The 16,841-nt window shown below is 38.4% G+C and overlaps 1 protein-coding gene across 1 annotated transcript in view; it reads left to right on the top strand.

Annotated features, from left to right (window-relative positions):
* The window catches only part of SPTSSB (serine palmitoyltransferase small subunit B), a 30,348-nt gene extending 16,890 nt beyond the window's left edge, over positions 1-13,458 (top strand). Inside the window, exon 3 of the mRNA XM_086674657.1 lies at positions 11,856-13,458. Coding sequence (XP_086530783.1) covers positions 11,889-12,119 — 231 coding nt within the window. The 5' untranslated portion in view covers positions 11,856-11,888 and the 3' untranslated portion in view covers positions 12,120-13,458. The remainder of the gene's footprint in view (positions 1-11,855) is intronic.
* Positions 13,459-16,841: the final 3,383 nt, after the last annotated feature.

The following is a 16,841-nucleotide window of genomic DNA, read 5'->3' as shown; positions in this document are numbered from 1 at the left end:
ACAGGGTTTCTTCTTTAATAAAATAGTAATACAGAGGTTCATCTTAAGAAATGACATTATAGTTAAAAACTTGGCTTAGAAGCCCTACTCTCCACTCCAGTATTGGCAGAAATAAATAGGCATACTTGCTCTTTTTCTTTTTGTTATTATTTATTTTTTAATGTTTTTTTATTTTTGAGAGGGGAGGGGAGGGAGAGAGAGAGGGAGAGAAAGAGAATCCCAGGCAGGCTCCATGCTGTCAGTGCAGAGCCCAACGTGGGGCTCAATCCCATGAACCATGAGATCATGACCTGAGCCAAAACCAAGAGTCAGACATTTAACCGATTAACCCACCCGGGTGCCCCACTTGCTCTTTTTCTATATGAGTAAATGAAAGGACAACAGGAATAAGACAAGATATATCATCTCCCCTAGTGCAAATTTCTCTTCTTATTGATCTACTCAACATTAATGTACTTCCTGCTCTTTTTTAGTTTTGAAATATTTATCTTCTTTTTGATAGCTACCCAACATAGAGACTGGTCTAGTATGAATAGTTTATTTCTTAAATTATTTTGAAATTTTCTGTTAAAGTCAAATTCCAAATTTTCTTTCCCAGGCAGGTGTCCTTAATTCACAAATCCCTCTGGAATCTGTCAGCAAATGTCAAACAATAAGGATTACTTTGAAATTACAGTTACTCAATACATGCCATGCTGCCCAGTGGTCTCAGTTGAGAGTTGGACTGGAAACACATGTTTTCTATTGTTCTGCTTTTATTTAGTGTCAGTTAAATTTGGAGGTAATAAAGTTGGTCCAGATAGCCACAAAAACACTCTGCTTTCGTGTATGATTCAAACTAACACTGTACCAACAACAACTTGGCTAAACTGTTAGTGAGACTTTTTCCTTTTAGTACTATTTCAGTAACTCACTTCTAAGTACGAGAGTAGAAGACTTCGAGTAACTTTTGCCCAAAGCGGTAACATCCTTTGACTTATAATTGTTTGTTTCTTCCTCTCTGAGGAATCTAGAGAATTTTTCAAATCCATCACTTCTGGTCTGACTTCCAATATTAACCCTGGTATCAGCATAAAGAATTCGTTGCCAAAGGATGGCTGGAGCGTATTCTAAGATGGAAGGGAAATTCACATGAAAATGTTAAGCAAGGATGGAACTTTCTATGAGGCGCAGAAAACATTGACGTCATCCACAGAAAACTTAGAGCAAGATATCTGGAAAAGCGGGAAGCCAATAAACTGCTATTATGCCTGATTCTTACATAGACATGATAGGAGGTTTTGCCATTAATCATAGGAACTTTGTATCTTTGTGAATCAAATCATGTTCATATAAAGAAGCAGCTTTTGATTAGGTCCCCAAGACAAAAACTATTACTTAAGGTTGGGCAGGGCACAGCCCACACAGTGGTATGTGGTAACCCTGCCCAAGATATTTGAAAATGTGCTTGGAGATTGCGGTGCCTTTCAAGTAGTGGTTTGTGGTCATCGCTATATATGTGTGTTGTTGTATTTTTTATTTTTTCAAAAACATTACTAGGCAATCCAACTAGCAAACACAAATAAGGGCTGAGGTTTTCTTTTCCCCATAAAATATACAAAGCACTCCGTTATAGATAACCGTTATTTCACAAAGACTCTTTGACTTTATAACTTAAGAAAATCTTGCAAATAGTTTAAAGCGGTACCAATTCATAAGAAACAACAACAAATACTACTATGACTATGATTTCTAAAGAGCTCACAACCTATCCCTACGTTCTTTATATCAGTGAGACAGACTTAGAGACAATTATGAATTATCTTTATTTTACACAGAGAAGCTGTGACCCAGAAGATTTTGGAACTTGTTCAAGGACACAAAGTAAAATGAATGAATTAATGAATGAATGATGACAAAACAGTAAAGCTGAAACAGAATTCAGGTCTTCAGATGTTCTCTCATCCTGTGATTTTTTTCTATTAGAACAATTTTTCTACCTACCAATCTTAAATTATTACTCACCTAGAGTAAGCACTTGTAAAAGCCATTTTAATGGGCTTTAAAACCACTTCACAAGTAGTTCTTTGTTCCCCACAGAGTCTGTGAACTTTTAACAGTATGAGAAAGAAAGAAAAAAAAGCATTTGTTACACTGAAAAAAATTTAGTTCCAGCTTCTTCTTTCCTTCCTACAAAAAGACAGATTGTACTGAATTTATAAAAAACAATCTGCCTAAACCTCATTGCCTGAAAGCAGACAATGAGAATTCATAACTACCTTTTATGTACCCCACATTGTGCTGTGGAAATATTAAATAAGTACAGGTGTGATCCCTGCCCTCACCCCACTTACAATCCAGTCAGCCATCCAGCCAGCCATCCAGCTCATCAGCCAGCATACAAGTATCCCACATTGCAGACAGCGGAGATAAAGAGCTGACTGGGGCATATTCACAGTTCTCAAAGACCTCATAGTCTAGGGGAGAAACAGACTGTACATGGCTAATTATAATATGGTGTAAGTGCTAAAACACTGCTCTCGTAGTAACACATAAAAGAAAGCAATATATTTCCCTTGGGAAGGGTAGTCTCTTGGGAATGTTTCATAGAAGGGAGAATATAGGAGCTAGGATTATGAAAGTAATCAGGATTATGTCTAGAAGAGAAAGGGCACAAGAGCATTTCCAGAAGAAAAAAAAAAGATGAACAAAAGCATAGAAGCTTAAGAGTAAATGGAATTTAGCAGGAGAGTTCAGAGATGCTACTGGAGAGGTAGAGAAATCAAACTCTGAAGGGCCTCAGAGAAGTGTTTCATATCATAGGAAATGGAGAGCCACTGAAGGGTTTCAAGCAGAGAAATTAATCTGTGATTTTAGAAAGTTAATTCCAGCAGCAGGATGGAAGATTTTAAGGTGAAAAAGAGATAAGTTGGTAGGCTATTTCATTAGTTCAAGCAAGAGATGGAGAGAATCCATAGCACTGCCCAATAAAATTTGCTGCAGTGATGAAAATGTTCTACATCCATGCTGTCCCATATGGTAGCCATGAGCCACATGTGGCTACTGAGCACTAAACATTTAAATTGCCACATGTGACTAGTAGCTGCCATATTGGACAGTGCAGAGGCATCTTAGAGAAGCTGGCACTTGAGTTAAGCCTTAAAGGAGGGTTTTTCCAATTGGTGTAGCTCACAATTGGGATATTTTTCAATCACCAAAGAGAATAACATAGAATACAGTAGAGCTAATCAAAGAGAATAGAATAAAAAAAAAAGCATGCACTGCAGAGTAATATTGTTGAGAGATGTTTGTTTCGGTTATGTAGCTGGGTTGTGTGTGTGTGTGTGTGTGTGTGTGTGTGTGTGTGTGTGTGTACCCTGGATCACAATGTAAATGTACTTTCCCTCTCCATTCTGCTTAAAAATGTTTGAAAGCCATTCCTTTATGAAAGGGTATGATTTAACTATGTTCAGAGTTATTAGGAAAACGTTTCCAGAAGCGCAGAGTTTAAGTTCATTGGAGTTTAGAATAGGGAATAGGGATAACTCTGGACCTTTCGAGACTTTCTTAATTACTGTTTTGCCTTCCAAAAATTAATAGACTTTATTATTTAGAACAGTTTTAGACTTACAGAAAAGTTGAGAAGATAGTACAGAGTCTCCACATGCCCTGTACCCAGTTTCCCCTACTAATATCTTACATTAGTATGAATATGTGTTACAATTAATGAGCCAATGTTGATATGCTATTCAGTAAAGCTAGTATGTTACTCGTATTTCCTTGGCTTTTACCTAGTATCCTTTTTTCCTTTCCAGGATTCCACCCGGAATAACACGTTGCATCTAGTTGTTGTGTTTCCATAGGCTCCTTTGAGCTATGACAGTTTTTCACACTTAGCTTGTTTCTGATGACCTTGAGAGTTTAAGGGGTACATATTCTACAGCATGCTACTCTGTTGGAATTTTGTCTGGTGTTTTTTCTCATGATTAGACTGAGGTTGTCAGTTATTTGGGATAAAAACACAGAGGTAAAGTGCCATTTTCATGCCATGATATCATAGATACCTACCATTAACATCATTTATCACTATTGATGTTGGCCTTGATCCACTGGCTGAGGTAGTGCTTAATCAGTCTTCTCCACTGTAAATTTACTTTTTTATCTCCCTTTTCAAATAGTACTCTTTGGAAGGAAATCACTCTGCTCCTTTTAAAAATGAATTACTTAATTAAAGGGAGGCTTGAACTTGGAGTAAATCATATTGAGTTCCTTCCAAAAGGAAACCTACTTCTGAGAACAGACACAGTCTCTTTTTAGATTCAGTGTCTCTTTCTGTAGCAGGCAGAATAATTTTTTCACATCTCAGATTTTCAGGTTCCTAATATGAAGCACACACACAAAAGCTGAGTGACTGACATAGAGTTCCAAAGTAAGTCAGAAAGGAATTAACCCAAAATCAATTGCAAATCCTTCTGACTTTTCTCCTCAGCCCCAGATTCTGATGTTTTAGAAGTAAATTTAACCCAAAATGTGTTGGAGGGTGTTTTTTTTAATCCCCCAAGAGAGAAGATTCATTTTTAGCTAATGTTTAGAAAGGGAGATCTCATACTGAGAAAATCCAGGAATTTGGAGTACCTTCTTTAGGTGCAGGATCACGTGTTCTGTGATATTAGCAAGGTAAATTCCACCCTGCCAAACCACCTGCTACTTACCTCTCACTGCAGTTGCCTAACTTTCTGCCACTCCTATTCCCATGGACAGAAAACAACACAGAACTTCTGAGCAAGCCCCACCTCCACATTTGTTACATCCCTGCACGTTCCCTTTACAGTATTCTCATTTCATGACTCAAACATGGGTTCATGGGAACACATGTTGTTGTTTGTTTTTCATTGTTGATGTTACTCTATTTATCCTTTCTTGTCCACTCAGGCCGGAACAAAGTCCTGCTCCTGAGTAATGTGTGTCATAAGTCCCAGGTCCTCCCTGTTCATTCTGGGAAAAGAGGTGAAACTTTATCTCCTTCCTCACTGGACACAAATCTAGTGAGAGAAAAAAATCATCATCTGTTGATAAAAAAAGGGCAGTGACATTCAGAAATAAAATATAGTTACTTACTCTCCAATCAATTGTAGGATAACTTCTTAGGGGACTTCCAAGCCCTTACTGTTTTCCACTGCCCCAGTGTCCCTGTTCATTTGCTGGATTCTCTGTAGGATTCAGTCTCTTCCTGTGGTTCCCAGGACTCTAATAATCCTTCTCCCTCTTCCTCCCCTGAACTTGGTAAAACTCTGCTTTGGGTCTTTTAACCATACTAAGATGTACATCACTAACAAGAACCTTAATTTTTGCCAGTTCCACGTAACATTTGCATTAAATAGGCATCAGGATCCACATTTGGTTAGAGGAGCATATGAACTGTGGGATTCAGGAAAGAGTCCTGAGTAAGGCAAGAAGAGTAGAGACTGGGGAAACAGGATAGGGCTGAAGTCTTCCAGATACCCTACATACCTGGCTCCATTGTCCTTGCTCAAGACTGAGTCTTCTAAGACCACAGAAAACCTTCACTGGACTTTTCACTTCTTTCATCCAATGTTAATTCCCAAAACACAGGGTGTTCCCTGCCTGGTCCAGTCACTTCCATTCAGTTTGACAAACCAATTTAAATGTCAACAAATTTAATATCAATTTGGTGTTAGCCCCATAGACTTGGCCCTTTTCTTTAAACTGAGTGATTTGGTCTAGGGGATCTCAGTTCCATTAACATTCTAGATTTCATTTTAACATTCTAGATTTCACTTTAGCTGCCTAACACATGTGGCAAATATTGTCCATAATGTATATGGGTGGAATATACTCAACTGAATTAGAATCCTCAAGGGTGCCTGGGTGGCTCAGTTGGTTGAGCCTCCGACTTCGGCTCAGGTCACGATCTCACAGTTTGTGGGTTTGAGCCCCACGTCAGGCTCTGTGCTGACCGCTTGCTCAGAGCCTGGAGCCTGCTTCAGATTCTGTGTCTCCTTCTCTCTCTGCCCCTCCCCCGCTCACGCTTTGTCTCACTCTGTTTCTCAAAAATAAATAAATATAAAAAAAAAAATTAAAAAAAAAAATCCTCAAAGATGATGGTGACTATCTCTGTCACCATGGAATCTCCAGTTCCTAGCGCAATTTCCGGCATGTCAATAATTATTTTCAGTAAATAAAAGGGAGGGAGGGAGGGAGGGAGGGAGGGAAAGAGGAAAGGCTTTTTCCAGTTAGATTCTAACTTCCTATCTATATGCTTCTCCATGTACAAATCCTTTGAATTGACGCTACAGTTTCATTTTTACTAATCCTTACAGCAAACTTAAACACTAGGGATTATTATCTCCAGTTTACAACTGAGGACATTGAAGCCCAAAACAGTTAAGTACTGGGCCAAGGTCGCACAGCCAGTATGTGGAAGAGTCAGGACTTGAACTAACATCTATCTTTATTCCCAAATCCATACTCTGCATTATGCAAATGTAATAAAAGCATTTCCCAAACTATAAATAATCCAAATTGTTTTGTTATTATTATTAGAGAAACTCTGGTAAATCAAATCCATTAGGCACCTTAGAATGTAGTACCACACTGGTCCCCATGTTTTTAAAACAATGGCCCAGAGAAAGCCTTTCCTTACGCTTCACAGTCCATTCCTCCAAGTGACACTGCTGCCCTTTGCTTCACCTCCTACCTCTTACAGGGAGCCTCAGTTGCTTTGTGTTCCATAGGGGCTTCCAGCCCTCCCAATTGACCCAAGGGTATCATCACTCAGCTTCAGCTGTCGGTCACACCCATCTAGGCCCCTGCAGCCACATCACTATCTGCTTAAGCAATGCTACCCCTAAAAGTACAGCCTCCTTAAAGATCTAGGAAGGTTTTTAAAATCATCAAGTTTAGAGGAACAAAATTGTTTTAATGTATGTTTATTTTTGAAAGAGAGAGAGAGAGAGAGAGAGAATGCAAACGGGGGAGAGGTAGAGAGTGAGGGGGAGGGGCAGAGAGAGAGAGGGGGACAGCAAATCCATAGTGGGTTCTGTGCTGACAGCAGCCAGCCAGATGCAGGGCTCAAACTCACAAATTAATGGACTCATGACCGGAGCCAAGCCGAAGTCAGATGCTTAACCAACTGAGCCACCCAGGAGCCCCGAGGGAAAAATTATTTTAAAGGTAACAAACTACTGCCTCCCTCTTTTCCATATATGGAAATCATCTTTCAAAAGCGCTTAACCAAAAACAAGGAGATTCACTGTGTGCTTGAGCAGAGTTACCATTTTAAGTTCTTTGTTTAGCTTTACTGGGATAGGGCATTAGGTCATTAAGGAAGTGAGCAAACTAATTCCACCCTTCATTGTGAGAAATTAAGACTTCAAGATGTTTCCTCTCATCTAGTTCTATGTTACCTATGGGTAATTCATTTCATTGCATTTCTGCCATCTTATTTCCCCAAATTCAGCCTATTCTCCTAGTTTCCTTCTTAGCATCTTTCCATGTCCTTTCCCCCATGTGGTACTCATTCCTGGCCCCTCAGCCATTGTGTGTTTGTTACATGGTCCAGCGTGCTGCCTGTAAGAGCATCTCCTGTCTGCAGGTCCATTTTGGGGAAAGATTCCTTCTGAAGCCATTACCATTCAGAAGAAATCACACAGTAGTACTCAAAATGCATTTGTTGATGAATGAGTGAATTCTTCTACCCACATTACTCATCTTAAAAAGTGGGTTTTTTAAATCTTGGATGCAGTCCCATAGGAAATTTAAAAATGGAATCAAAAGGAAGTAGACATATATTACTTAAGCAAATCTAGAACCTAAATATAGTGATATTCCAACAATAGATTGTAGCAGATGGTTTACCAATAATAACCCACTCTCTCTTCTCACCTTTTCTTTTTTTAAATGTTTTACACAATTTTATCCCATTTTATTCTGTAAAAATGCACACAGATTCTAGAATATACTATAATGCCATTTTTTTTCAACTGCATTAGTAATTTTTTAAAATTATTGTTGACATACTGAAGTACCTGGGTAGCTCAGTTGGTTCAGTATCCAACTCTCGATTTAAGCTCAGGTCATGATCTCACAGTCGTGGGATCGAGCCCCGTGTCAGGCTCTGTGCTGACAGCACACAAGCTTGGGGTTCTCTTTCTCCTCTCCCCCTACCCCTCCCTTGCACACACTCAAACTCCCTCTCTCTCAAAATAAATAAACATTTTAAAAAACAACATATAGGTGACATACAATGTTATATTAATTTCAGATGTACAACATGGTGATTCAGCACACTAACAGCACTCACTACATAAGTGTAGTCACCATACAGTTATTGCAATTATTATTGACCATATTTCCTATGCTGTACTTTTCATCCCCGTGACTAATTTACATAGTTATCTTTCTACCTAAGAAACAATAAACAATCTTTAAAATTGCTTTTCATCAATAAGGGAAAAAACAATCCAAGTGGGGGGAGAAATCAATGCCTTTTATTGACTTTTAGAACTTCAGAAGACCGAAGTGACATATGACAATAAAAGCATTTTTTACATGTCAGAATGGCTACCGAGAGGGTTAGAAAATTATACAGAGGACTGGAAAAACTAGCAAGACAAGAAAAACTTCTAAAATCTTAATTCTCTAAATTGTTAGCAATGTGTAATCAATGTCCTACCAGGTATCCACCTTTGGTGTAATGCATTTGGTATGCTTTAGATCTATTGTTTGATTGACTGGTTGATTGATTTTTTACAGCTTAAAATAATAAACATTGACTGTCTCACAGTTTCTGTGGCTCTGGAATCTGAGCACATCTTAGCTGAGCAACTCTGGCTCAGGGTCTCTCACAAGACTGCAGTCAAGGTGTCCGTCGGGGCTGCTCAAGCAAGAAATTTAATTTTAGAAAACAAAGCTATGGCTTGTGTGTATTTTTAAAAGCTAAAACGTAGAGAGAAAAAGTCAATGATATTTCTATAAATAATTTGTAAATGAGTAATTTATCTCATTTGTAAAAGTGAAAAGAGTATTAAGAATATTTTAACCAGATTTTTAGTACAAGGTTGATCCTGAATGAGTAACGCCCATGGGAGAACAGAGACAGGTTTTCTGAAATCACTGGGCTTCAAATTCATTTCAACTTGGCTTTAGAATGCAGGGAAGGCCATGTGTCCATATGAAATTAACTCCTCATTCTCTCAAACCTACCACAGCAATCCCCTGTTAACCCTTAGAGACCCCTTCACTCATAGGATAAAGACAAAATATTTAGCTTATCCACCTAGGCCCTGCAGTGGTTGCCTAACTCTGGCCATTCCCTTCTCTTCAGTTTTCTCCTACTCCCACCCTCCATCCCCAGATCTCTATGGCTCCATTCCCTGCCTCCCACAAACATCCATCAACCCTCTTCCCACCTTAACTTTGGCACAAACACAACTTGATCCCTATCTTGGCCATTCTCCCACCTGACTACCCATTTATCTGTATGACTTATAGTCATCCCTTGAATCTCATCTCAAATAGCTCTTCCTCCAAGACATGCTGAGACTGGATCAGGTTTCCCACAGCCCCTTATACACTGCTCTTTTCCTTTAGGGCATAATGTAGTTGGAAATTACATATTTGTGTATATTATTTGATTGCTACCTGTCTCCTCAACCAAGTTTCCTAAGGGATCTATGCCATAGGTCTATGCCTATGTCTGAGTCATTGTTCTCCCACCTTCTCCCAGTACAACCTGGAACATGATACCTGATGAAGGTATTCTCACACTCCCCAACAGTTACCTGGTGCCACCCTGAATCCTATGTAGGTAATGAAGAGGAAGCAAGTATGGGTGGTCATGAATAGAGTTTTAAATATAATATATACAGTTGTCTAGTGGGACACCCTAACAGCTCAAATGGTGAGACCTCCTCATTTTCTCCATTTCAGCCTATCAGTGAAAAATGTTGGTTGTTTGGATAATATCACTCACTGAAATTACCACTTCTTCGGTCATTCATTTCCTCCAACACCTAATTCTATTGGCCTTTGCTCTTTCTCTGCAACCAAAGCTAGGAATGAAAAATAATGTGGAAGTCAGCTCTTACCAAGGTCCACCTACCAGGACAAGGCATTTAAATCCAATTACTTAGTTCTTACTTTGGCTTTTAGGAAAGATGGGAGGCTGACTTTTCATAAGAAAGTGCAATGACTTCAGTTTGTATCATCCATTTATTTGAATTACCCTGGCCATTATTACAGATAATTGCAACCTGGTAACACAAAGACTTTTCATTTTCAGGTGTTTCTTTTTTTTTTTTTTTTTTGTAGAAATTACACTTATCAGAAAGAGTTACTTATTATCAAAGCCAAACTGTTGAAAGTCAATAACAGCTAACTATATCCTACTTAGGTTGGGACTCTGAGATCTATAACTATTATTTTTCTTTAAGTTGGTTGCTTGTCATTCATTTACTCACTCATTCAGCGCATATTTACTTATGACCATAGCCTGAGGAGTCCACAGTCCTATGGAGCAAATACATCATACTTTCACGAAAAAGAATCAAAGAAAAGAGACATTTTCAGGTCAGAACATAGAAATGATCTTTAAAAAATTTAACTGTGATCTGAATAGGAAGCGTTCTCAAAGTGGAATTAGATGATGTGGCACCGTTATATTCTTAGGAGTAAGCAGAAGAGGCACAAAGGTCAGCTTGTATTACCATAGACACCTATCATGTCTATGAAACTTTATAGAATCTTCCCAAGAATCTTTTTTAGAAATGATAGATGCCCTTCTTTCTAGGAGGTTTTAGATGCATATAGTTGTAACTGTGATCCATCTAATCACAGTGAAACATTTTTATGTGGTTTTCATAAGTTCTCTACCCAAAAATCAAATGACCATCCAACTTTGGGCTTCCCGTTTGTTTTAGAGATCCCCAAGACCACCCACCTGTTCAGTGACCTACCAGAAATACTCACAGAAGTCAATATAATTTATACTCACAGATAAGGATTATTACAGTGAACAGATGTATAACAGTATCAGCAAGGAATAAAGATACAGGTAGTATCCCAAAAAATTCATTTAGAGGCTTCTGATGCTCTCTCTCTCCCATGAGTGGACAGACCAAGTGCTCTTCTTTCTCCACTAGCAAAAAGTGCAGTGATACACATGCAATATTTCTGCCCAGAGGAGTCCATTAGAGACACAGCACTGAAGTCTTCACTGGGGCTTGTTCCATGGACATCCTTTGCCTGACAATTACCAAAACTCCAGACTTCCAGAATAAAGTAGGTGTTCACCATGAATTATGTCACTTGCACAGTTTAGGCGTAGTGAATCATCCTTATCCATTAGGGAATGGAGAGAACATTCCAAAAGCCAAGTTCCCAGATGCCAGCCCAGGGCCAAACTTGCAAGCAGATCCTTCTAAAGATAGCAGCCTCAGGCTTGCTATATTAACTCTTTTCTGCACACCATTCTTTAAATCTTCTTCCAGAATACATATTGTAGGAAATAGAAAGTTCACACTTCTCACTCTTTGTACACATGGCTAAAGAAAATGTGGTTAGCCTCAATTTTTAGATATTTTCACTAGACTATTACTAGCAATTATCATTTTTAGATAAATATTATCATTACTAATATTGTTGCCATTAATCCTAGTACTAATTATTATTCATAATTGCAAAATTATGAATTCCTATGATTAACATATTGGGTATTATTTCTATATAATACTCATATTAATCCATTCAGTGATCACTAACATGTTTTTAAAGGTGTTAACGTGCGGAGACCATGAAAACCTAAGGAGCTTCTGTGTTTGGTTCCTTATTTTATTTCTCTTCTCATCTGTTAACAGGACAGACTTTCTGCAGCTTGAAAGGAGCCAACCATGGATTTCAGACGTGTGAAGGACTATTTCTCCTGGCTCTACTATCAGTACCAAATCATTAGCTGCTGTGCTGTCTTGGAACCCTGGGAGCGATCCATGTTCAATACGATCTTACTAACCATTTTTGCTATGGTGGTATACACCGCCTATGTTTTCATCCCAATCCACATTCGTCTGGCTTGGGAATTTTTCTCCAAAATGTGTGGCTATCACAGTTCAATTTCTAATTGATCTTAGTTGCATTCTGTGAATCAGCATTGCCTCTGTAAATGTTGCTTACAACTTACCAACTTACATGAATACTGTGTCTTCTTCCACTCTCTGATCTGAAAAGCTCCCTTCTCTATGCACTCTTGTATCTTGCCTGAAATGTGAGATAGGTGTCTCTTTAGGTTCTTTTGTACATTCTGCATTGTGCATCGGACCATGGATAACACAAAGACCTTACCTCACATACCAGCCGTATTCTCTCAACTTAAATCTACAACTTCAAATTTTTTTTTTAATCAGAAATTTCATATAAAATTTTTCTGGGAAGTTGGCTCCTAAGAGACCTACCAGAATCATATTTAAAATGCTCCCTTGATACTTGTTCTGTACTAAAGGGTCTATTTTTAAAAATCTGTTCATAAGCTCCTGTCAAAAGTATCCTATCCTTGTTTACAACATATGAAAAGATATGAATAAATTATATGGGCCCCCTAAAGTCTTATTTTCTAGTAAACTGCTGATAACTAAAATTCTTTTACTTCAAGTGCAAAAGAATAGGCTGGAGGCAATTATCTCTTTTCAGACACGGTTCATGAATTATTTCAAATGCCTTCTAAATGTCTGGATTTATAACAGGTTAAAATCAACAATGTTGATTTTAGATAACCCAGTAAGTATTATGACACAAAAATGTTAAGTGTAAGGAACAAAACATAATCAAAGTAAATTTAGATATTGTGACTTGCGATGCTGCCTGGCCTTGCGTGATGCTGGGGAGCCAGGGGGAGAAGGGGGAGGGAAAAGAAACTGCTTTCTTTCTGTCATTTCACTCAGTGGAGGGTTGGGGGGAAGCACGTATTGGGCTACAGGAAGAAACGCTAATAAATAGACTGGAAGTAATATTCTACCAGCAGGAACTCGACAGCTCCAGTTAAATGCTTTGATATAGTGACTCCTTTGCAGAGCAAAAACAAGATTTATTCAATTTCCTTCAAAGTGTTTATCTGAAAAACAAATACAAGTTTTTAAGTATACTGCTGAATCAGATGTGAATGCCAAAGACCAAACCTTATAGTTTGTCTTTCCTTCCAATAACCAGTAAGGTTAGTAATTCTGGAGGGTAAAAATGGAAATAGTTTTTGGACAATATTTGCACCTATGTTTGTATTATGGGGGAAAAAAAAAAAGAAAACATTCCCAGGAAGCCCAGAGAGAAAGATGTTTGGCATGCCAAATTAACATGCATGTTTGTTAAAAAACAAAAACGTGTTTTGAAGATAAACCAGATCTGAACATGTACTGTTGATTTTTGCAAAATAAAATTAGGTTTAATTTTGTAAATAAAATATTCACCTCCAGATTTGCTTTTTCCTCATATTACACTAAATATCCAGGTGCTTCTGTCCTCATTTGTCCCCAGACTTCCTGTTTCTTACTAATCCATTGTGGCAACTGATCTTAAAACAGTAGGATAAAACTAACATCTATCAAGAGCCTTCTCCATAGTGAACACATTTTACATGTTGAAGTAGGTATTAAGGTCTCCCAGTTACAGGTAAGGAAAGTAGAACTTGGCAAAGATGAGATTCATGTTTAAGATCCTTTATCTACTAGTGGCAAAGCAAGAAAGCAAATCCAGGACCACACAGGGCCCTGAAATATTTGCCATATGCAAGCCCATGGGAGGATAATGTGAGCAAATGAAAGTTGATGGGATACGGTCACCAACATGTCAGAAAGCAAAACCACATCAATTTAAAGGGGCAAGGTATGAGGAGACAGCTGAGGTCAGAGGAACAACAGGCCCAAGTCCCAGCTTCCACCTTTGCTGTTACCCAAGTGCTGTGTTCACCCATTTCTATGCTGTCCAGGCCCATCTGCCTATTTTGAAAGATTGCTTTCACTTTTAAATATTTAACAGAGGATTCTCAGTTAAGCATGAACTTGGACACATTCCCAGTTCACAATGATTTAACACCCTTATATACATGGACCCCTACTAAGTACTCTTGGAATTCAATTACAAAGATACTGCATTGACCTTCTTAAAATCCTCCTTCTAAAAATAAGAGTTAAAATAAATGTGAATAGACACAGCAAAGCTTAATAAAAGATATTGCAAAGCACTGCCCCAGGATGTCACTTTGAAGGTAAGCATTTCCTCTGAGCAATCAAAATGATAAACACAGAGTCCAACAAATACAATCAAACAGTTTGGATAAAAACCTATCTGCATGCAGAAGGCAAGAAAGCCCTACCTGCCGTGTCTGCTTTGTCAATTTTCTAGACTAGGCAGAGATGCTCTTTACCATGACTACAGTTAACCTAGTTTACAAACACTGTTTATATGCTTTTTCTTTATTTCTTTTATATGTATGTTTCAATGATGGTCACAGAACTGTAAAAAAAAAAAAAAATAGCCAAAACCTTCATGGTTAAAATGGGCTTATGTTTGTCACTCACTAAACTTGGAATCATAAAATGTTCCTGCACTGATATTGGCCAAGTCGACAATTGCTTTCACCTACTTGAGCAACAAAAAAAATATGAAATGCTAAGAAATCAGGCAGTTTTAACAGCAAGATAATACTGGTCAGTCTTTGTTAATAAGTTGTGTGTACAAAAAAAAAAAAATCTCTAGTTCACATTTTCTACTTCTTTCTTCTTCCATCATTACCATATTTAGATTATCTCACTAGTAGAGCATGTGTCCCCTGGAAGGCAGGAAATTTATTCTTTCTGAATGCCCAGTGTCTAGCCCAGTGTGTAATACAGAGCTTAGCAGATACACCTCCTAGAGAACATTACACAGTTTCCCATATCCTGTATCCACATAGAAACAAGGAAACTCAGTATTTGTATTGAGCCAACCTCAGAATGGACAATTTCCTTCTATCAACCAAAAGAGTAACACTCATTCGTTTATTTCCTCATTCAACAAGTGTATTAAAAGCCAACCATGTACTGATAGAGGAATGGCAAGATGGATAGATATTCTATGAAGAAAGCATCGTAGAAACTAGGTGGTAGGTATTCACATGTTTGTTGTAAAATTCTCTCAACTTTACTGCATGTTTGAAAGTTTTTATTGAGAAAACATTGGAGGACAAGTCTACCATGTGCTAGTTGTTGAGCTTGCCACTAGGAAACAAAGATAAATGAGACAGAAACAGTAACATCCCCAAATTCATGAATCATACAATCTGGCAGGCAAGAAGACACAAAGACAAAAATAAGCAAACAAAATATTTACGAGTTGTGGTAAGGTCTTATGAAAGGAACAGCAGAGTGCTAGAGAGGAAGAAAACAGAGGGTCGAGGCAGGTAGAGCAATTGGGGGACCCAGTGAGACTTAAATCCAAACTTCTCTTACTGTAGCAGGTTAAGCAGAGGGACGATGTGGGAAAGAGGTGATCTTACCTTGTAAGATGGGGACACCTGGCTGCTGTGTGAGGGCAGATGGGATGGGCAGGGGTCAGGGCCGGGATACCCCATGCAGGAGAGAGCTGGACTAGGTGGAAGCATCAGAAGCAGAGAGACAGATGGTCTGATTTCACATGTATTTTGTAGCTAAAAAGACAACATGCCTTGATTATAGGTTGGATCAAAGGAGTAATTCCATGAAATACTCACGACATTTTTCTTACTTTTTTAAAAAATTTTTGAAATGTTTAATTTTACTTTTTGAGAGACAGAGACAGAGCATGAGCAGGGGAGGGGCAGAGATACAGAGACACAGAATCCAAAGCAGGCTCCAGGATCTGAGCTGTCAGCACAGAGCCCCTTACAGGGCTTGAACCTACCAGTGTGAGATCATGACCTGAGCCAAAGTTGGATGCTCAACCAACCTGAGCCACCCAGGTGCCCCTCAAGACCTTTTTCTTTAAACATCTAACCTACCCAACAGAAACTTCCTTCTCATTTTGGTAATTTCAGGAAATGATAAACTGTCCTAAGAGAGACTGAAGGAAACCAAGTTCATGTATTTTTACTATTTTTTCCAGCTTTTAAAGTTTCACTATATCTCATCAAGAATCCTTATCCTTTTTATTTTTAAGTTTATTTATTTTGAGACAGAGAGAGAGACCATGAACAGGGGAGAGGGGCAGAAAGAGGGACAGAGAATCTCAAGCAGGCTCCACGCTGTTGGCATGGAGCCCAACACGGGGCTCAATCACACAAGCCATGAGATCATGACGTCCGCCGAAGCCAAGAGTCAGATGCTTAACCAACTGAGCGACCCAGGCACACCAAGAGTCTGTACTTCTGATTGGAAGAAAGGACTCCTATTTTCCACCATGAAACAGAATGTTATTCTCTAGGTACTTTGCATCATCAGACTAAAACCAAAAAATCAGTAGCATGGTTCTTCCAAGGGATTAAATTATCCCAACACTAATTCTAGAGCTTGAAAAGGCTTTGAAAGAAAACTTCAGGGCTTGGGGTCTCTTTGATTCATTCCTGAATTATTAAGCTGACAACAGTGAAAGTAATAGTACTGAGAAGATTTAATGGCGGTCTTATCATACTGGGCTGACCAATTTTTAATTTTAGCTATTTGGTTGGAAATTATGAAGAAATAGGGTACAGAAGGAGTTCCAAAATAAAATGACAGTTGCCTTTACTATTATGGCAAAGCCTATTTCTGTAGCTTTTTTGTGAACAAAATGATGATGTATTCCATTAACAATATTCACACTTCTCATCATTTCCAGATGGAATTCAAAATTCAAATTGCTGCTTT

This window comes from Puma concolor, chromosome C2, assembly GCF_028749965.1.
Source record: "Puma concolor isolate L17-30 chromosome C2, mPumCon1.1.hap2, whole genome shotgun sequence".
Taxonomy (NCBI): domain Eukaryota; kingdom Metazoa; phylum Chordata; class Mammalia; order Carnivora; family Felidae; genus Puma; species Puma concolor.
This window is presented reverse-complemented; position numbering and strand designations above follow the sequence as displayed.